Source organism: Dipodomys spectabilis, unplaced genomic scaffold, assembly GCF_019054845.1.
Source record: "Dipodomys spectabilis isolate Male_0828 unplaced genomic scaffold, ASM1905484v1 ptg000147l, whole genome shotgun sequence".
In the NCBI taxonomy this organism is placed as follows: Eukaryota; Metazoa; Chordata; class Mammalia; order Rodentia; family Heteromyidae; genus Dipodomys; species Dipodomys spectabilis.
Window position 1 is genome coordinate 16640889 of NW_024870824.1, and position 22148 is coordinate 16663036.

The 22148-nt window shown below is 47.6% G+C and overlaps 1 protein-coding gene across 2 annotated transcripts in view; it reads left to right on the plus strand.

The window, feature by feature from the left end:
• The window catches only part of Ppargc1b (PPARG coactivator 1 beta), a 106382-nt gene that overhangs the window by 66064 nt on the left and 18170 nt on the right, over positions 1–22148 (plus strand). For both annotated transcript variants that reach the window (XM_042692232.1, XM_042692233.1), the window contains exons 2-3: positions 13920–14093; positions 20586–20798. In XM_042692232.1, coding sequence (XP_042548166.1) covers positions 13920–14093; positions 20586–20798 — 387 coding nt within the window. The remainder of the gene's footprint in view (positions 1–13919; positions 14094–20585; positions 20799–22148) is intronic.

The window sequence follows — 22148 nt, forward strand, 5'->3', positions numbered from 1 at the left end:
GCTACAAAGGGGCTGCCTGACCTTCACTCTCTTGCCAGGACCCCTTTCTGCTGCTTTCTGGGTTATTTATAGCCACGTTAACAGGCAAAGGGCTTTTCAGCAGAGCCCTGGCCCAGCTCTGGCGCCCTCCTGCCAGCTGGGGCACTGACTCAGGGACAGAACTAGGGAACATGGGCACTGCAGGGCTGGCTTTTTGGAACTCTTTGACTTTTTAATACATATTTTGTTTTATTGTGATAAAATATCAGTAACATAAAATTTACTACAAAGCAGTGGCTTTAAGTATGTTTACCATGCCTTACAACCATCCACAGGCTCATTTCCAAAAGTCTCCCATTATCCAAAACCAGGTACTTTTCTTCCCCTCCCTCCCTCCCTCCCTCCCTCCCTCCTTCCCTCCTTCCTTCCTTCCTTCCTTTCTTCCTTCCTTCCTTCCTTCGTTCCCTGACAGTAACACTCCTACTTCTGCCTCCTATATAGCTGAAACTAGAATTCCTGAGCACTATGCCTTGCCTGTTTGTTAAGATAGGATGCTGCTAAGTTTATGCCACTGGTGGCCTTGAACCGAATCCCTTGTGTAGCCAGGATTATGAGTGTGAGTCACTTCAACCTAGTTAAATCAGGAACTTTTCCATCCAGCTAACACAAGATAGTGGCTGATTTTGAAACCCATGCCTTATGGCATACTCAGATTTTAAGGAAGCCCTGTGACACATGGCAGAGTAGTGAAGCGCTTGCCGGGTATGATGAGTGTGGGGAAGGGGCATTGCCCCTCTGGAGAGATAATAAGACCGTTACCACCAAGCAACATGAGCTGGGTATAGCTCCATTTTTCACCCCTGAGTGTATGGCACCTCATGTCACCTCTCATTCTGGCTGGGCGGGGCAATGGAGGCATGGGCTCTGGCACCAAACTTAAGGGAGTGTCAAAAAATGTAATAATCAAAACCATATCTGAATTCAATGAAATAGTCATTGGTACAAAGCACATATGCTGAGCAAAATAACAAATTTAAACTCAAATCAGGAACTGTCTGAGATCCATGCACTAGACCCTGTTATATAAGGAAAATCAGGACTACTGACCTCACCTTTATGTAGAACTTTGGGCTTTTGCTAATCATTGTGGGTGTTTTCACTCCCTTGTACTAGGGTTTGAACTCAGGACCTTGTGCTTGCTGGGAAGCCTCTCTCTCTCACTTGAGCCACGCCTCCAGTCCCACTTTTTGCTGGTTATTTTGGAGATGGAGTCTACTGGACTTTTCTGCACAGATAGGCCTTGAAGCACGATCCTCTGGATCTCAGTCTCCTGAGATATTATAATATAGGTGTGAACCACTAGTGGTCGGTCAGTCTGTCTGCTATCTGTCTGTCTGTCTGTCTATCTAACTATCTATCTATCTATCTATGATATTGCATTTAAAATGTGGTCTACCTTGATTACTGAGAGGTTTTTTTTTGGTATCAAAGCACCCTATTTTCAGCTGTGAGTCCATTTTCCATTCCTTGTATATCTCTGCTACAGAAGACAATCCTGTCCCTGTCCCCCGGCCTTCCCAAGGCCTTTGAACCACTCTGAGAGTGGCATTTGATCTTCACTGTCTATTTTCAGGCCTGCCCTTCACAACTGATAAATGTTGCGATGAGCAGAGCTGGTGTGCTGAAGTGTGTGTTGAGGTCAGCTGGCTTGTGTGATCATGTCTTCATTCCTGACCTAGCACCAGGAAAGAAAAGGAACGTTCAGCACTTTTGTCCCGTGGAGTTTGACAAAATGTAGAATTCTTGTGTGGTAACTGAGGCCACTAGGCAGTTTAACCTGGTTTGGGCTGCTGGGTTCTTTTTCTTTTGTGCAGTGCCCTCATTGGGTTTACCAAATACAATTTTATTGAGCATCTACTATGTGACAGGCATTGTGCTAGGTACAGGGCTTAGAGCAGGGCTCAAGACAGTCATGTCCTCTGCTCACTCATTTGCTGCTGAGTCAAGGAAGCAACAATAAGCTAGTAGATAAAAACAGGGAGAGGTAGATGGTGGTGACAATGGAATTACCATGTAGATTTACCTACTGTCACTGAGCTATGCAGCATTTATACCTGCAATCCCGAGTTCAAGCCCAGCCCAGGCAAAGTTATCAAGACTCTATTTCAAAAACAAAGTAAAGTTGGGTGTTGGTAGCTTCTTATGCCTATAATCCTAGCTATGCATGAGGCTGAGATCTGAAAATTGAGTTTTGAAGTCAGCCTAGTCAGGAAAGTCCATTCCAATTAACCATCAAAAAAAGAAGCCAGAAATGGAGGTGTGACGTAAGTGGTAGAACACCAACTTGGAGTGAAAATGCCAAGCAAGAGCACAATCCCCAACACTAGCAAAACAAATTTAAAATAAATAAATGAAACAAGTGCGTTGGTGTGGCTTGAACAAACTCAAGGCCCTAGATTCAATCCCCAATGCAATAGTAAGTAAAGAAAGTAGTGATTTTCATGTTACGTATTTTTTTTACTACAATTTAAAAGCCTAGGGTTAGGGGATATCATAAAATGAAAGTGTTAATTGAGAGGATTCTAGAATGGCATGGCCAGGCCAGAGTCCCATGGTCTCCCCAGGACACAGTGGTCAAGAGGGTCCTTGTGGGAAGGGACACTTAATCTAGGATGGGGTTGGGAGGAAGCATTGTGGGTAGCTGAGGCAATGCCAGCCCAGCAGCCCTAGGGTGGAAACCGGAGCTCTCTGGCCCTGGCAGGTGAGTCTCTGGAGAGGCGCAAAGGTGAGGGAGTATCTATACGTGTCTGCTCGGAGCCTGGCCAGGCCTGAGGACCACGGATAACTGCTCATCACCTGTAGCTACCGCTCTTCCTTCCACGCTTAACTCTCAATTCAAGAGGCTCTTGAGCTTAAGTTCCTAAGACTGCCTACAAGTGTGGGCACATGCGATGTGTGTGGCACACTGCCCCAAACACCTTGTACTTGGGTCACAAAATATACTCCAGCTTGTATTGTTTAAAAACAAATGCTACCTTCCTTGGCCTGGGAAACTTTGTGCCCTGTTACCAGGTGATCCCTGGCAGGGGCCAGGGTCCTGGCTGTCACGTGTGGCAATGGGCCTCTTCTGACTGAGATCTAAGAGCTGGACTAGGGTGTTGGACTCTGAGCTGTGTAGACTGTGTGCCAGGTCATCAGACCTGCCCCTCCCCCAGATAATCCCAGATCTCTGGGGGAAAAGGAGCTACTTTGAGGCTACTGGAAATAGGAAAGGAGATACTAAGCTAGATATCATCTTCCCAGGGAGGCTGCTTTTCTGTCTTGCTCTGTGTGTGTGTGTGTGTGTGTGTGTGTGTGTGTGTGTGTGTGTGTGTGTGTGTGTGTGTGTGTGTGTGTGTGTGCATGCACACACACTACCTAGTACTGGGGCTTGAACTCAGGGGCCTGGGTGTTGTCCCTTAGTTTTTTTGCTTAAGGAAAGCACTTTACCACTTAAGCCACAGCTCGGTGTCACTTTTGGCTTTAGAGATAATAGTCTCACAGATTTTTTTCTGACCAGTCTGGCTTCGAACTGCTGCAATCCTCAGATTGTAGCTTCCTGTAGCTAGTATTACAGGTGTGAGCCACCAGTGCCTGGCTTTTTTCCTTAGTTTTTTTAACAAGAGATGGTTGGGGGTACAGGCCCCAGCTGTTGAGGAAGTGGTCTGTCTTCTTGAAGAGTTTTGGACCATGACCATGGCACTGGCGATCCTAACCCTGCCAGGGGTCATGACCCGGCCAGGAGTTGGCTTTGTGGATTTTTAGGTGACTCCCCTTGTTTCCTCTCTCTCTGAGTCTCAGTTTCATCATCTGCAAAACGAAATGTGACAACAGACTGTTCCAGTGCCCAAACTCCTGCTGTGTTCCCAGCCCCACGTGAGGCCTGATTTCCTGTACTGTGGGAACTGTAGCTGGGAGGTGGGCGGTGAGGGGGAGGCTGGGGATGGGAATTCCTCGGAAAAGATCAGATAAGTGCCTTATAAGTCATGAAACATAAGCCCAATATTATCCCATGTGACCTATGTCTTCACTGTTGCTAGTCTTCTGCTCTAGGACTATGGGATTGGCATTCCCACTCATTCCTGCCCACACCACGTTCCCAGGGCCAGTGCTCCATTGTCTAGTCCTGGAGATTCGTACAGTTAGGTTAAGAACTTACACTCTTGTCAAAGCAATCCAGTGACAGAATGCTCCAGATTCCTGCCACTGTCTCCCAGTCTTTTACCCTGATCTCTTCTACACAAAACTTGACAACAGTTGTTTGTTTGTTTGGAACAACTCATGTTTATTGGATATGTCAGCAGCCAGCAACTTAGTTTTTACCGACTTTTATACTACTTGTAATTTCTGATTATAAGCTATTTAATTAGTTTTTGTTTGTGCCAGTACTGAGACTTGAAGTCAGGGCCTTATCTTCTTTAGGCCTGGGCACTGCCCTTGGTTTTTGTTGCTGTTTTTTCCCCCTGATCAAAGCTGGTGCTTTACCACCTGAGTCATTGGTCCACTTCTGGCTTTTTGCTGGTTAACTGGAGATAAGAGTCTCACAGACTCTGCCCAGGCTGGCTTTGAACTGCAATTCTCAGATCTCAGTCTTCTAAGTAGCTAGAATTATAGATGTAAGCCACCAGTGCCCTTCTTTGGGAACTCATGTTTGGCTTTTTCTCTCAAGGCTGACATTCTACCACTTAAGCCATAGCTCCATTTCTGGATTTTTGCCAGTTAATTGGAGATTGCTCAAGCTGGTCTCATATTGTGATTCTCGTATCTCAGCCTCCTGAGTAGCTAGGATTATAGGCGTGAGCTGCCAGGTCATTTTGTAATGATAGTTACAAACAGGTTGGGGAAGAAACAAGGGCTTGAAATAATTCAAATGTGGGAGCAAGCGGCTAGGCTACTGGGTATGGCATGCCACAGGTCTGTGCACTGGGCCGGAGCAGTCCCGCTGGTTGGTCATTTGGAAGCTGGTTGGCCTGAGAGAACCTGGGTAGGTTTGGCAGTAAACCTTAGCCTAGCAAGAAGTTCCTAGTGGAGTCTTGTCTGGAATCCTGAGGTAGAAGTCCACCCAGGGCAGTGGCTATCATATGCATTTCCATCTTGACACCCTATATGCAGTTGCTGTCCCCAGTGCCCAGGCAACTGGGCTTTTCTTAGTAGGCTCAAGCCCAAGTTTGTAGCCTAGTTCTAAGCACTGGACCCCTCTTGTTCTCTGGTGTGAAGGACCTGTTCACACCAGCCTGCTGACTACCCCTTGGATCTCCTGATGCCGAACTCTGACCCTGTACCTGCTTAGCTGGGGTTGGAGCCTGGCTGTCTCCTGGAGGTTACACTCGGCTGGCCTGAGGGCAGAGACTTCTATGAAGACAGAGACTGGAGAACCAATCAGGTTGAGGGGTTTGGCATTCAGTGAACCTCTTGAGTTGTCTTTTGGGCTGGTTTCTGAGGCCCTCCATTTGTGTGTGTGTACGTGTGTGTATGTGTGTGTGTGTATGTGTGTGTGTGAGAGAGAGAGAGAGAGAGAGAGACAGAGACAGAGACAGAGACAGAGAGACAAAGACAGACAGAGACAGACAGACAGAGAGACAGATACAGAGACAGAGGGTTGTGGGGCTTGAATTCAGGGTTTGGACGCTGTCCCTTAAGCTTTTGTGCTCAAGGCTGGCAGTCTACCACTTTGAGCCACAGTGCCACTCCCAGTTTCCTGGTGGTTAATTGGAGATAGGAATTTCATGGACTTCCTGACCAGGCTGGCTTCAAACTGTAATCCTCAGATCTCAGTCTTCTGAGTAGCCAGGATTACAAGTGTGAGCCACCAGCTCTTGGCTTTGAGGCCCTCCATTTTTACCTACTGATTCTTCCTGGTGCTTTACTTTGTGTTTGTGCCTCTCTCTGTTTTTCTGATGGTCTGAACCAATCAACTATTCTTCCTATTATTCTTCTAGAAGCTTCTTTAGAAGTTTTGTATTCATTTCCAAGAGTGAGAAGGCTGGATACTTTTCCTAGGGTAAGAGGGATGAAATAATCGTCACTTTTTCATTGATAGGTGATAGGAACTCCAACTGGCATGTAATCTAAAAACAGACATATTTGCTCACATAACTGCAGAGCACAGGGAAGCTGGTTTCAGGCACAGCTGGGTCCAAGTATTTAGATTATTTTTTTTTCCTGACTCTTTCTCCATTGCTTGTATCACCCTTATAGGCTCCATCCTCAGGTGGGCTCTTCACAAGGAGTGGCAAAGATACAGCCAGCCTGGCTAGAATGAGATTCAACTGGCTGAGCCCTCTTGTCCAAATGCTCCAGCAAATTACCAGCATTCACTCTGACCTACCTGGTCAGGCTGTGTTTTCCTTGATCACCTGCTTGTAGGGAAGGTGTGACTTCCAGAAGGAATGGCAGTGGATACCCACCTACTAGAGAGGTGAATGGGAAAGAAGCAGGTCAATTAATGGAGTTATCAAAAGAAGGAAAAACTCCAAAACATTTGAGAAAGGAAATGGTTTGGTAGGGACATTGTGTGTATTTTCTCACATCCTAGAAGGCGTGCAGACGCACAAGGTCTTGGTCTAGATGATCTAGTCAGTAATGGCTGTTCAGGCTCGTGTCATAGAGAACTAGTTCCATCTGGGCACTGGTGGCTCACTCATGTAATCCTAGGTATTCAGGAGGTTGAGATCCAAGGAATGAGGTTTGAAGCTAGCCCTGGCAGAACACTCTGTAAGAATCTAGCTCTAAAATTACTAGCAAAAATCCAGGCTGGAGGGGTGGCTCAAATGGTAGATCTCTAGCCAAGCAAGCAAGCTGTGCAAGTGTGAAGCCCTCAGTTAAACCCCAGTGCTGGTAAGAAAAAGGAAAAAAGAAAGAAAGAAAGGGGAAAACAAGGCCCAGGCACAAGTGCTCCACCCTCATGACTCAAGACCTTCACAGACCCCGCCTCCTAAAGTGCCACTTTGGGGATTACGATTTCAACCAACCAATGTGTGAGGACGCACTTTCAACTGTAGTGATGTGTGACCAACCTTCTTGAAGTCTGTGACACACACTGGGCAGCCACACCAAGTTTTCTACTTTTTTTTTTTTTTTTTTTTTGGGCTTGAACTTGAGGCCTGGGCACTGTCTCTCTGAGCTCTTTTTGCTCAAGGCTGGTGCTCTACCACTTTGAGCCACAGCTCCACTTCTTGTTTGCTGGTGGTTCACTGGGGCAAAGCCAGGTACTGTGCCCCAGCTGCCTGTGAACAGCCCCTATGGGCATCTCCTCGTGTATCTGCCACCCCACTTTCCTACCTGGGCTGGCTTTGAACCTTTATCCTCAGATCTCAGTCTTCTGAGTAGCTAGGATGACAGGCATGAGCCACCAGTGCCTGGATTCTGGCCAGGTTTTCTATCTTTTAAGAGGTCTGGGAGATATGATTCTCCTCTCCTCCCTTTTTGCCTGTAGATACTAAGGTGGTGAAAGTTAATGTCTTTGACCTAGTCAAAGGCTAGGTCAGTGGTCCAACTGGGGCCTGCATTTTTGCCTACCTAGGCTGGGCTTCTTTCCATCTCAGGATAGTCCTTCTTTCTATATTTTTGTCTCTCCTCTGGAAGTTCATTAATAAATGCTGAGTTCTGCCTTTATATTTCCCCAAAGCCTATGTGGATCTCAGAAATCAGGTTAGTTCAGAATTGTATGAAAGACTCGATCAGGAAGGGTCCCTAAGGTCTGTCCAGCTTTCAGTTCTCTGTCCCAATGGGGCAGGGAGAACCAGAGGGAAGGGTCTGCACTGGAGGATGTATAGTGAGGAGTGGGCAGTGTGACCCAAGCTGTCACTGCGTCCCTCCTGTTCCAGCCACTCAGGAGTTCAGGGAATCTGCTCTGGGCTAAGCCCTGAGCAGATAATTTGCTGATCACAGCCAGGAAAGTAGAGCCACCAATTTTTCCTGAAGATGCTTTCTTAAGCAAGGAATCAATTTCCAACAAGATACACAGGCTTCCAATGAAACCATTTATGTAACTCTTGCTGAAACTCTATTCATCCCATTCTAGGGCCATTTATCTCCTGGCTTGAGGAAGCCACAGCCCTTTTAGATAAAGGGGTGGGTGTGGTTGCTGGAGGAAGGGGCACATATAGTGCAGCAGCCAGAGAGGGGGACCTCCAAGTGGTGGGGGAACGGGGGAGGGGCGTACAGCTGCATGGAGAGATGCCCACAGGGGCTAAACACAGGCGGCCTGGCTTTGCCCCACATCTGCTCTTCCGAGGCCATGAACTTGCCACGTGACTTGGGCTGTTCTCAACCCTCGTCCCAAGCGGTGTTTCCTTGTCTGTAAGTGGGAATAATGGTCTTGAACATTCTCATTCTCAGAAACAGGATGACGGACAGTGGCATTGGGTTTCTATAAGGAGAGAAAAACTTGGGTTTTGACTTAGAGTGTCACCTCTGGGACCCTGGGTACTATGGGTTGAATTGAATTCTCAAAAAAAAAAAGACATCTGGAAATTGTCAGAATGTGACTTTAATTGGAGATGGTTCATAGATAAAATCAACTTAAAATGTGGTCTTTAGGAGGAGCCCTGGTATAACAGGGCTGGTGTCCTCATCAAAAGGGAATTTGGGCAAGGTGCTGGTGGCTCACCTCTGTAATCCTAACTACTCAAGAGGCAGAGGTCTGAGTAGCATTGTTCAAAGCCATCCCAGGCAGAAAAGTTTACGAGAGTCTAATCTCCAATTAAACACATAAACAAGCTGGAAGAGGATTTGTGACTCAAATGATAGACTGCCAGCCTTGAGCAAAAGAAGCTCAAGGACAGTGCCCAAGCCCTGAGTTCAAGCCCCTGCTGTAGCACACAAAAAAGAGGAATCTGGGCAGAGACTACTCACATAGAGGAAGACAGTTTTGCCTGTAGTTTGGTCTGATTCCAGCCTCCAGATCTGGGAGATAATGCATTTTTGTTGCTTACCACCTACGTCTAGCACTTTTTTGCCAGTACTAACAAAATAACACCATGGCAACATCTCAGGGTTTCCTGACTAGTACCATGGGGAGCAAAAATGCCTACCTAGCAGGGTTGCTTTAGGACTGAATGGGAAATATGCATGCACTGCTGAGTATGCCCTTGGTGTATAGTAATTGCTCATAATAGCAATGGCTATTAGTCTTGGATTGTGGTCTCCTAGCTCTACTGGTAGAGTCTATAAGGCAGGCAGCCAGGCAGGATAGAAGGCTTCAATTCAGCCCTTTTCCTAGGAGCTGGGTCACCTGAGGCCCCCCTTCAAAAGCCCCTGAATATGGAAAAGGCCAAGAAGTCAGCATTAATGTAGTGCTGTATTGTTTTAGCTGTAGAGAGGTCTTAAGCCTAATTGGCAAGACCATGAAGTTGAGGTTTCTTTAGTTGATGTGCTAGCTATACTTGGAGTGTGTCAAGCTGCTATGGAGAATCAATATATGCAGTCATAATAGCCATATCATGAGTCTTTTGTAGAAGGGGTAACATGTTTGTTTACAAGGGAAGGTGTTGCTCTTTGTGCTCGGTAGGCCTGGACAGTGATTCCCTACATTATGTCTCTTTGTAGGTGGGTTGCAGGTGTGTGGCATCTCAGCTACCTAGCTTTTCATTTGGAGATGGGGAGGTCTCACTTTTTTTTTTTTTTTGTCCAGGCTGACTGTGACTCCTGAGTGGCTAGTAGTACATGGTTGAGCCACCACACCCAGCTTTTCCCCTTTCCCATAGCCTCATGCATGCTAAGCAGATGCTTGACAGCTGAGCTGTAGCCCATCCTCTTCTGCTTTTCCAAGGGCCTCTGACATTGACTGCCTGAGCCACCTCTCAGGGCTGCTGACTCCTGATGAGCTCAGATTCTAAAGGTGTTTCTAAGAGACAAGGCGGGTCCAATGGAAGAGGCAGCTCTTAGTAACTGGAGAGAAAGGGACTGGAGACACAGTGAAGGCTTAGCTCTGGGGGCGTTGCTGGTTCTGTTTGGCTTTCCTCCATAGATGGCAACCAAATGTGTGTCTCTAGGCTGGACATTTATCTTTTGTCATTTGTTTCTTCAATGATGTAACTCTTAGTTTTGTTGGTTGTTTCTACTTTTCCCTAAGGACAAGAGGAGTCTGACCCACGGATTTGTGAGAACATGTTTAACAAGTTCCTTCTGAATCTACATAGCAGACATTACCTCGGCTCTCCTGGATGGCTCCAGCAGCCTACCCCATCTCACTCCCAGCTTCTGTGCCAGCTCCTCCCCATCACACCTGGAGTAAAACCCAATCCCTTATAGTCCCTCCCTGATGGGGCTTCTCCGTTACCATCTTGGGAGCTGCAACTTGCTCAGAACCTTGAGCTCTAGGCTAGGGCCTCACTGGGCCTTTGCTGTACCTCTACCTGCAAGGCTTGTCTTCCACAGTTTCAGAGTTCTGCTCCCCACGACGCCTTTCCTGAGAGATGGGCCCAATCTCCCTGTTGTTATTCTCTCCTTCACACAGTCACCCAGTCTAATGAAATGCCCATAGGCTCTCTTCTCTTCTCCAAGAGGGAGCCAAGGCTTGTATCAGAGGCTCAGCATAGTAGCATGGAAAGAACACCAAAATGGCTAAATTAAAATGACTGACAATACCAAGTGTTGGCAAGGATATGAAACAATTGGACCCGCTCATAGCCAATGGGACAATACAACGGCATAACCACTCTGGAAAACAGTTGGTCGCTTTTTTTTTTTTTTTAATGCCAGTACTGGGGCTTGAACTCAGAGCCTCTAGCTTAGCTTTGTCCACTTAAGGATGGTGCTCTACCACTTGAATTACACCTCCACATCTAGGCTTTAGGAAAAATTAGAGGTAAGAATCTCTCAGATATATCTTCCTAGGATGCATTTGAACTGTGATTCTCCCATCTCAACCTCCTGAGTAGCTAGGATTACAGGTGTGAGCTACCAGTGCTAGGCCCAGTTTGTAGCTTTTATTAAGTCATATACACCTTACCATATACACATTCATTCCTATGTATTTGCCTCAGAGAGTAAGGACGTGTGTCCACACAAAGACTTGCACATAAATGTTATGTGCAAAAGGTGGCTCAGTGGTGCAGTGCTTGCCTTGCATGCATGAGGCCCTGGGTTTGATTCCTCAGCACCACATAATCAGAAAAAGACAGAAGTGGCACTGTGGCTCAAGTGGTAGAGTGTTAGCCTTGAGCTGAAGAGCTGAGGGACAGTGCCCAGGCCCAGAGTTCAGACCCCATGACCGACAAAAAAAAAAAAAAAGTTACACTTACTTGTAATGGCTAAACACTAAAAGCACGTTAACTGTCTATCAATCTAGAACTGGCAAAAACTTCCCTCTTGCCATATGAAAACAAAGGCAAAGAAGCTCTAAGGGGCAGCTGAGAGAAACTACCTCAGTTCCCTCAGTGGTGGTAGTTGCTAAAGGCTGCTGATTGATAGTTAGGATGGATGGCAGCTGGCCAGCGGCCAGCAGGTTGGGGTTACCATGGGGACCCAGAGTTTCAGGCAGTGCCATTCTCTCTCATCATTAAGCTCCCAGTCAGGCTCAGAAGCATCCAGCTGTTCTCTGGAGAGTTAATTTTACCCAGTGGTCTCTCTTACCTCAGGGGATATGTTCCAGGACCCTCTGTGAATGGATGCCAGACCATGGATATTACCAGATCTTATGGATATTGCATTTTCCCTGCATATGTATATATGTTTCCATCTCATGAGGCACGTATTACATTGTCACACTAACTCTTGTGGTTTGACTGAATTTTCTTTACCTTCTTCAAAAATTCCTGGATAGAAGATGGGTTCTTACCTGAGATCCTAACCTCAGCATAGGGTGTGCAACTTTTCTCATACAGGAAGCATTCGTGGCTTCTCCTTGGCACCATTTTGGGTCTGTCTGAGAGTAATGTAAGGTTTACCTGAACATAAGTGTTGCTGTGCAGCCATGGTCCGCCTGTAGGGAGCAGGGCTACTCTGACTAATGGACAGGTAGCATATACACGGTGGATACGCCGGCATCCTAGTGAGTTAGCAGGACAACACAAACTTTCATCACGCTAATCAAAATGGAGTGCAAGTTAAAACTTAGGAATGGCTTATTCCTGGACTTTGCAATTAATTATTTTCAGACTGTAATTGACCATAGGCAACTGAACCATGACTTGCTTTGTTTGCATGGTGATTTGTATAAAAATCCTCTGCCATCTCCTGCATCTGAGCTCCCAGAAGACAGTGTTTCTGTCTGTTTTCATCCCTGGCCATACCACTTGGCACTGTGTCTGGCTCAGAGTAACTTGGAGCTCAATATTTAGGGCACTGAATGCTCCTGGATTAGAGAGAACAGGCAGGTGGAGGGTTGGGTGGTGGAAACGTGCCCCTGGGGCTAGGCCTGCCAGACAGTGCTACCTGGTCTGAGACTCTGTGGGGACAGCCACATGCAAGGACCTGACCCTTTTGCCACCCGTGCAGACAGGATTCTTGCAAAACACCAATTAAGACATCTGACCCAAATTTGGATAAAAGCTTTTTTCCTGTGTCAAGTGGAGCTAATTATACATTTATTCATAATTTATGAGGTCTAGTAAGTGGGAACAATTAAGGAAAGGGCCTGTGCAAAATCTATTTCTTTTGATGCCACCTTTTCTTTTCATGCCAGTCCTGGGGTTTGAACTCAGGGCCTGGGCCCTGTCCCTGAACTTTTGTGCCCAAGGCTAGTGCTCTATCACTTGAGCCACAGCTCCACTTTTGGCTTTTTTGGTAGTTAATTGAAAATAAGGATCTCATGGACTTTCCTACCTGTTTCAGACCTCGATCCTCAGATCTCAGCCTCCTGAGGGTATAGGATTAAGCTACCAATGCCCGGCAGTGTTTGCTTTTCTTTGTTGTGAGGCCGTGAGTGCTACTGGGTTTTGTTTTGTTTTTAATTTTTATAACCACCATCATTCACTGTCGCTGCTGTGAGATGCCCTTTGTGAAGAACTCGTCGGATGGCCTCTCCTTGTTTCATTGGTCCTTTGCTCTTTGTTCTGTGAGGCAAGTACTGTTGTCATCCCCATTTTACAGATGTGGGTTTCTGAGTGGGGGAAAGAGACTTGCTCACAGTGTCAGGGCTCATGAGTGGCGATTGTGACTTGGGTTTGGGGGTCTTGGGGCTGCCCCTTTCTTGTTGCTGTGGCATGCATACAGCCATCTTTCCCTCTGGATCTCTTCCTGTGACTTTGCATTTTCCTACATAGGGAAAGGCAGGACTCTTATGGCCTTCCATTTTTTCTCTACACAATGGGATTATATGCTTCACGAAGTATTCTACAACCCAGCGTTTTATTGTGGGGAGGATGATCATAAATTTGGTGGTCTTTTTCATTACTACTTTCGTGATGCAGGTGTGTCGTATGTTTATTTACCTTTTATCTATGCATTTCCGCCGAATTTAAACATCACAAATAACCCTCTAAGATCCCTGGGAACATGGGTAAATGTTTCCCCAGAACCTGACAATCACTCAACCATGTCAACCATTGTTATTGGGATATCTTGTTTGATTATAAATATAGAAGAGTCATTAGCTTTAAGAAATCTCCTTAAAGGTGGGGACAGTAATGTGAAGGAAGAATGCCATTTATGGACTCTAATGAAATTTTCAACCAAACAGTTTTACTAAGAGGGAGAAGATACCAGGTGGTTGGGCGATGAGGGGTGTATAGGAGTTCAGAGGAGCAGGGGAGGTATGTATAGTCAGGGCCTGGCTCAGCTGCCAGTAGATTCAGTGGTTACAAGAGGTGGGGCAGATCTTCACAGTTTGTTAGCCATTTCTCCAAATCAAGCATTGCCCAAGGGTCCAGATTTGCAGCATCCCAAGTGAGAAGGACCCTATTTGGGCCTAGCAAGGGCTCATGTCTAACCAGCCTTCTTCTTTCTTGTCTCCTCAGGGTGAGACAGCCGGTGAGGAGCACCTCTGCGCGGACTTTCCTGAGCTTGACCTCTCTCAGCTGGATGCCACCGACTTTGACTCAGCTACCTGCTTTGGGGAGCTGCAGTGGAGCCCGGAGAACTCTGAGACTGAGCCTCACCAGTACAACCCTGACGACAGTGAGCTCTTCCAGGTAGGCTCTGCCCACCAGGCCGTGTTCCTCTGCCTTTTGTGCTGGCTCACAATATGGAGTCTCCCATTTACCCATGCTCTTAGGACCAGGATTCTTGCCCTGTCCTGGATCTGTGCCTCACCCAGGCTGGCTCTTACTCACACACATGGCCCATGGTGTCACCTCTGAAAGAAAGGGCTGGAATGAACTGCCCATTCTGTACCTCCGAGGCTAAACCAGGATTCACTGGGGACCACAGAGACACTATGTCATGGAATCCTCACCTTATCCATGCTGTGCAGAGCCATTATTTATTTTAATATTATTATTATTATTAGGTTTTGTTTGTGTGCTGGTTCTGGGTCTTGAACTCAGGGCCTCATCTTCTCACTTGGCTTTTTTTGCTCAAGGCTGGCACTCTACCCACTTGAGCTGCACAGCTCCATTTTGGACTTTCGGTGGTTAATTAGAGCTGAGAGTCTCATGGATTTTCCTGTCTGGGTTGGCTTCAAAACTCAGATCCTCAAGTCTTAGTCTCCTGAGTAGCCACTGGTGCCCAACTTTATCTTCCCATTTGATGGAAAAGGAAAGCAAACTTGGAGCAGTCATGCACCTTGGTGAGTTACCTGATTTCCACACAGCCTGCTGCTTCCAGAGCCAGGAATGAGGGCAGCCCTGGGATCATTCCTGTTACCCAGTACTGGATCGGTGGCAGTGCTGTCTCTGCTCACGTATAGTCCTCATTTCCTTCAACACCTCTCATCTATAAATGCCTTATGCCCATTTTTCTGTTGAGCTAGAGGTTCTTCAGTAAAAACCAGTGCCAAGAGGCACTGCAGGTAAACAGTCTTGGGTGCAGGATGATGGACATTACCTTTAAGAAGACCTCTTTGTGGGACCATTGGCTGTCTGTTTTGGTTGGGAATAAAGCAAGCTTGCGTGCATTTGCATGTGTGGGCGTGGGTGTGTGGCCTGGAGATTGGCTGTGTGGAAGCTGGGCGATGTGGAGCTGTTGGCTTTGTTCTTTTCTTGACATTTTCTCCCACATAGAGGTCACAGGTAGAAGCCATAGCTGTCAAGGCCTGTGTGGTGTGTTCTGTGCCATGGAGACATCTCAAATAGTTCTCCGATGGAAAGGTGTATGGAGCTACATGGTTAGGCATTGTGTCTATCAGGGGACTCCCAGTCCGGAGGGTGATACACCCCTAGATCAGCAGCAGTGTCAGCCAGCAGCAGTTACCTGTGGTAGAGGAGGGCTGGGAAGGCAGAGTAGCATCAGGGAAGATTCCTCTAAAGAAGAGCGTTTTTAGTGGAAGGACGGAGAGGTGGCAGCCTCCAGGAGCTTGAAGGGCAGGGACAAAGCATTTGGGGGCAGAAGTAGTCAATGCAGAGCGTGAAATACGAAGGCTGGAGAAGAGTTAGGAGATAAGTACATGGAGGTAGATGGAGGATTCACCATACAGAGTCTTGTGCACCATGGTAAAGAGTTTTGATTTTTTCTAAGACTGTTATCATCATTTTACAGATGAGGAAAGTAAGGCCCAGAGAACTTAAAGGAACTGTCCCAAGGTCATACAAAAAGGAAAGACTAGGGCAAAGATTCCAACCTAAGAGTGCATGCCCTATACTTTCATGCGGAATCCTTTTGCCATCCCAGTAAGGAATCCGCGGGGCAGAGTTCAGGTTCTGGTTGCCTCTAGACCTCCATGTTTTTATGTGAGTAATGGAAACAATGCCTTCATTGTGTTGTTCTGTCTGTCTTAGGGAACAATTCCCTAAAACTGCTTTCAGGTTGCACTCTTAATTGCTTAAGAGTGGTTTGGTGGTGGGCACTGGTGGCTCACACTTGAAGTCCTAGCTATTTCTAAGTTGAGATCTGAGGATTGTAGCTCATAGCCAGCTCTGAGAAGACAAATCTGAGTTATCTCCAGTTAACTAGAAGAGCGAGCAAACAAAAAAACAAGCATATTTTTTGAGCATTTTCATGAGCATTTTTAGTATTAGCATTTTCAAGTAAGAAAAACAAAGCAGAAGTGGAGGTGTGTCTCAAATAGCAGAGCAGCAGGCTTGAGCAAAAAAGCAACTGAGAATGTGAAGCCCTGAGTTCAAGCCTTAGAACTGGCACACACACACAGAGACAAACAGAAACAGAGATATACACACACATACACAGAAAGATAAACAGTGAGAGAGAGAAAAAGAGAGATATACATATATATATATATAGAGAGAGAGACAGAGACAGAGACACAGAGAGAAACAGAGAGGTCTGGGTGCTTTCTGGAAACCCTATCCATTAAAATGAACAGGCTATACTCACTCCTAGCCAGAGCCCAGGAAGCCTCCTGCTTCAGTCCTGCTAGGACACAAAGAAGGGTCAAACCCTGGGCTCCTCGGTATGGCCCCAGGCTCTCAGTTCTCACAGTAGGCAGAGTTCTGCCCCCCTGCCCTCCCTTCTCTGTGGCCTGTCCACCTCACCTGCTGCCACATGCACCTGTTTTGAAATCATGTGATCCAGCCTGTTCCCACTCCTCAAACCCCAGCCATCGGAGGCTCTGAGCTGGGTCCTCACTATGCATTGTTGGTTCCCACGGCTCTGCCCAGTGTCTAGCACTCTGTCAGGATCTAGTTGTCATTAAACGAGTAAACCTTCCACACCCAATGCTCATGATGATTCAGCATGTTCCACTGGTGTGTGTTAGACTGTGAGCTCCCCCCTCAGCCTCGGGAGCCACCACACATGGTCATGGACCTTCAGTTCTTGCAGGTCAAATGAAAGATCTGATTGATTGTAGTGAGATCTTCTTTCCTGCCAAGGGCCAGACATGACCCATTGTCAAGCATCCGGTGAGACCCAGGAGCCATAGGTTCTGATCCTCTTCCTGCCACTATGTGGGATAGCTTCCTCATAGGACAAGTAGGTGTCTTCAAGCATGGCTGACTGTGGCAGAGCCATTAAATGGCACCATGGTTGTGGGGATGAGCTAGAAGTATGGAGAACAAGCTAGCAGTGCTAGAGAGTTGACAGCCTTTTGGGGACAGGGACATTTTGCCTTCCATTTCTTGGTGCTCCAGAGGCCTTGGGCTGGGGAACAACACCCATTTAATAGATGTTTCTAGACTAAGCAGGGGATTGATTGCTCTGTGTTTTGCCTAGGATAGGCCATTCCTTTGGGCAGGGTCTCAGTTTCCCCATGTAAGGAAGGAAGAAGGAAATGTCACTGGCTCTCTATCTGTTGAGAAACTGAGAGGATCCTTTCAGACATGAGCCTTTGCTCAGAAATCATAGGCCTTCTCCCTGCTGAAATGAGGGATTTGAATTTCCCGAGTTTCCTGGCCTCCCTCTGCCTTCTCCCTGCTGAAATGAGGGATTTGAATTTCCCGAGTTTCCTGGCCTCCATGGAGGGATTTGAATTTCCCAGGTTTCCCAGTGGTGGCATCTCTTGGTTGGGGAGATTGTCTGCAGCCTGGATGCTGCTTTGTCTTTCTTTAAGCCACCCCAGGTCTCCAAACGAAGCATTTGCCTTCAGTTCTGGAAGGATCCTTTTCTTCCAGCTTGTGATCCGCTCGGGAAGGTTGGGGGGTAGGGCTAAGTCTATTAATATACCTTCCTCAGCTGATTAGCTCTCCATTAATTTGCACTCTGTTTCTAAGCCGAGCAGGGGGAGTGAGCTAATGGGCCCTGGAAGAGCAAGGGTGGCCAGCTTCCTGTGATGTGCTGTCTTAGGGTGCCCATGGGTGACCCAGAGACCTTTCTTCCAGCCAGTCACAGCTCCAGCCTTACACATCAGGCTATTCCAGGGCTGAGCAGCTTGGGGGAAAGGGGAGAGGGGAGACCCCTTTATTAGTCTTTGTTTCCTCCCCCCCCCCCACTTGCTGGCTGCTTCTTCAGGTGTCTGCCATTTTTGTGTTCATTTCAGCCCCATGCTTGGCACTCCATAAGTTAGTAACTCAAGAGTTAACCTTCCTTCCTTCCTTCCTTCCTTCCTTCCTTCCTTCCTTCCTTCCTTCCTTCCTTCCTTCCTATTTCCCTCCCTTCTTTCCTTCCTCTGTACTGGTAGTGGGGTTTGAACTCAGAGGCTAGGTGCTGTTTCTTAGCTTGTTCATTCAAGACTAGCCCTTTACCATTAGAACCACACCTCTCCTTCCAGCTTTTTTGGTGGTTCATTGGAAATAAGAATCTCTCAGACTTTTCTACCCAGGCTGGCTTAGAGCCCCAATCTCTAGATCTCAGCCTCTTGAGTAGCTAGGATTACCTGTGTGAGCTACCAGTGCTTGGCCTTCAGGCTTGTCTTTCTAGGTCCCTCTTTTCAGGCTTGACCCCACTTGCCCCTTCTCAGCCCCGGCTTCCTGCGCAACCTTGGCCAGTCTGTTTCCTGGGGCTGATCCCCGTTCCTATGGGAGGAGTGGCCCATAGGTTTCCTGAGGAGCCCCAGCTGTGATTGGTTGGGAGTTGGAGCCCTGTCAGGAAAGATGCTGGTGTCGAAGGGACCAGTGGCAGTCAGCACCATGGGAGTACACATACCACAAGATTGACATGCCTGGTTACCTCATGACCCTAAATGGGGAATTAGTTCACCATATCTCTGGGCCATTTGTTGCTGTCCCAGGAGAATTCTTACTCCAATCCAAACTAATGATGTCATTTCTGGATGTCTTCTTCATAAAATCTAGCCTTCCAGACATGGAAGTGGTCATCCACCACTGTCCATTTTCTGCTTCATTCATTCCTTCTTGTAGCAACTCTGCCACTTCCCACACCCCAGGCTTAGAGCCCAGTCCAGCCATCACCCCTGAAGGAGAGATTCCAAGAACATGTCTTCCCATTGGACAGGAAAAGGAGCTGGCTCAGAAGAGGGAAATGACTTTCCCAGAGTCATTTTGTCAGTGGCAGAGCCATTGTGATCAGCCTCAAACCTGGTCCTCAGTTCCCAGCTTTCCAGATCTTAACTCCCCAGCAAGCCAGACACAGTGTTGTGGGGACAGCACTGGGAATCTGGCCTGAGGCTTGGGGGAGACTTGGGAGTGGGGGAATAACCAAATAAGTTCAAATCTTGGTCTAGGACTGGAGTCTGTGTGCCACAATGTGCCCATGGGGTCTCAGATTCAGGGCTTGAAGCAGACCCAATCAAGATCTTCTTTTGACTTTTATTCTTAGATCTGTTCTAAAAATTACAAGGCATTTGTTCTCTGCCTGACTCCCCCCACCACCCCACCCCTGTGCACCCCGCCCCTGAGCTTCTTAGCTGCAGCTCTGGCTGCAAAGCTTGGAATAGATCTAGTGCAGCCAAAAGGTCATCACGAGATGTGTATTTCAGATGAACTTCCTGAAGAAGGATAAACAGCCTGACCTGGGATGGATGGGAAAGTGTGCCGGGAAGGCATCATGTGACAGCATGTGCTTCTGCATGGACAGGCCAAGGAACCAAGATCACTGACTCAGGAGCGGCAGCCTCTGTTCCTGCCTTCTGGCCTGGGAGCCTAGGGACTGGGCTTGCGCACACTAAGCCTACTCAGAGCCTATCAATAGCATGTTCTTCTTCTCCATCCCAGCATCCTCTGCCTTTCCTCCAGCCTTCTGTACTCTCTCCCATACACACTTGCTGCTCTCTTGCTAAGATGTGCTCTTCCCTGGAGAGGAGGCTCTGGAAGAAGGGGTGGGGTATGGGGAGGGGGACCCTGAGTCTCAGTGTGCTGGATCCTCCACTGTCCAGTACAAAGCCGAGCTCAGAGCCATGTAGTAAAGGAGCGGGTGGGAGGTTGTCCATCATTGTTGGAACTTTAGTGTAATCATGGTTACAGTTACTAATAACGAGTTCTAGTTTCGTGTTGGCCAGTTTCCTCTAGTAACTCTTCCAGTTATTCACCATGAGCCCCATGGGGATGGGGTCTACCTGTCATCCCCCATGGCAGGTGAAGAAACTAATTTGCCCATAGTGGGTTAAGTGTGGCTTTGTGAGTCAACCCCGGCTCCAGCTCCAGAACTCCCGACTGTAGTACCTGTTTTTCTCTGCCAGGTTGATCTGGGAGAAAAAGCCCTGGGGGGTCTCTGAAGGAAAACAGAAGCCATTTTATCATTACTGTGGTTATCATTGCCCTGTTTGGGTCTCAAGGTGGCCAGCCTTCACCTTCCCGGTGCCCCAGGGTCCAAGGGACTGGGCCTGCAATGAGATGCGTCTCCAAAGATGGAGAAAGGTCTGTCACTGGTAAGAAGGCAGGTATCCTTGGTGGACAGCCTTCTACTTCAGACCACAGGCAGAATCAAGGCTCGCACTCCAGGACAGGGACCTTGCATTTACCACCTGCTGCCTGCTCATAAAATTCTGTGGTTTTTAAAGATGGCAACACATTGACTGAGCATCTGCTAACCTAGGAATGCTGAGAAGATCTGACGGGACACAGCAAGTGGAGTTTGGGCAGGAGGCTGGTTGTGGTTCAGTGGGGTGGGCAAAGCTGGTCTCCTCTGGGCGTAGAAGTGACTCACCCTCTCCCCCCTCTGCCTCCTCCTGCCAGATTGACAGTGAGAATGAGGCCCTCCTGGCCGCACTCACCAAGACCCTGGACGACATCCCTGAAGATGATGTGGAGCTGGCTGCCTTCCCAGGCCTGGAGGAGGGGGACACACCCTCCTGCACCTCAGCTTCACCTGGCCCCTTGTCTACGCCCCCCAGTCCTGCCATGGAGAGGCTCTTGGCTCCAGTGTCTGAGGTTGATGAGCTGTCACTGGTGAGAACCTATTTCTAACTGAGATGGTGGTGGATGCCTGGGGTCAGGTGTGTGGTTATAGGGTGATGTGTGCAGAGCTGTCAGCTCCAGCCTCTGCAAGATTGGAATTCAAAAGATTGATCTTAGTCCTGTGTGAGACCCTTGCGAACAGTTTCTCAATGATTACCCACAAGCAGTAAAAATCTGAACAGGAAATGGAGACCGTTAGAAGGAAACCTTAGCTCTCTCCCAATTGATTTTTCCCATCTGAGGGGTAGCCATGGTTACTGGTTTGTTATTGGACTTTCTCCTCACTTATTTTTTCTTTTCTCCTTCTTTTCCCTCCTCTTTCTCCTCCTCCTCTCCCTCCTCCTCCTTTCTTCCCTCCTTCCTCCTCCTACTTTTCTTCTCTACAAAAGAAGTCTGTGTTATAGACTGCTCTGCCTCTTGCTTTCTCACTAAACTCTGGAAACTCTTCCAGCTGAAAGGGTGGAGGCCTGCCCTGTCCTTCTTAATGGCTGTGTAGTATTTCCCAGGGAAGAATGTGTTGTCATATAATTAGCCATATTCTACTGTCATTACATTAATCTACTGTCATCAGCAATGCTACCACCTCTGCTCACAAAGATCTTGGACCCATAGAGGTAAATAAATTCCTGGAAATGGGATTTCTCAGTCTCCAGAGACATGATTTGTCATCTTACTCAGGTCCTTGCAGATTATCCTTTAGAGAGGTTGAACTGGTTTACCGCCCTGGCCGGCACAGGTCAAGTGCTCAGTGTGTATGTGCAGCATGTGCAAATGTGCATGTGGAAGAACAATGTCAGCTCTGACCAGACTTTCAAAGGGTCTGCCTTGTACAGCTCACTGAAGTCCCAGGTATTATGGGGTGTGCAGCATGTCTTGGGCTATTTCCTCAGCTTAAGGCTACAGCTCTCAGGACTGCTGAGACCCAGCTGGAAAATCAGAGCTTGTCAGTCTTAGGAAGGGCCTTAGGTCATAGAGAGGGATCTGGAGAGGCCCTTGGTGGGATGGAGATGTGACTCAAGTTGTAGAGAACCTGACTAACCAGTGTGTGGCCCTGATTTCAGACCCCTGTATGAAGGAAGGGGAAGGGGTCAACTTTTGGTGATCACCAAGCTTAACTCTGAGGAAATCGAGGCCCCAGGTAGAGAGGGTCTCTCCTCTGGACACACAGAAAGTCAGTATGCCAACCAAGTTTAGAAAGCAGGTATTTTCACTAGTGGTCTGGGGTTCTTTGCTTTCTCTGCCACTGCCTTTGAGATCTGCAAAGCAGTAGGAAACATTCACTGAGCACCTGCTATACGCCAGCCCCCAAGGTGCTGCCTTACCTTGTGGCTTTTGTGGATG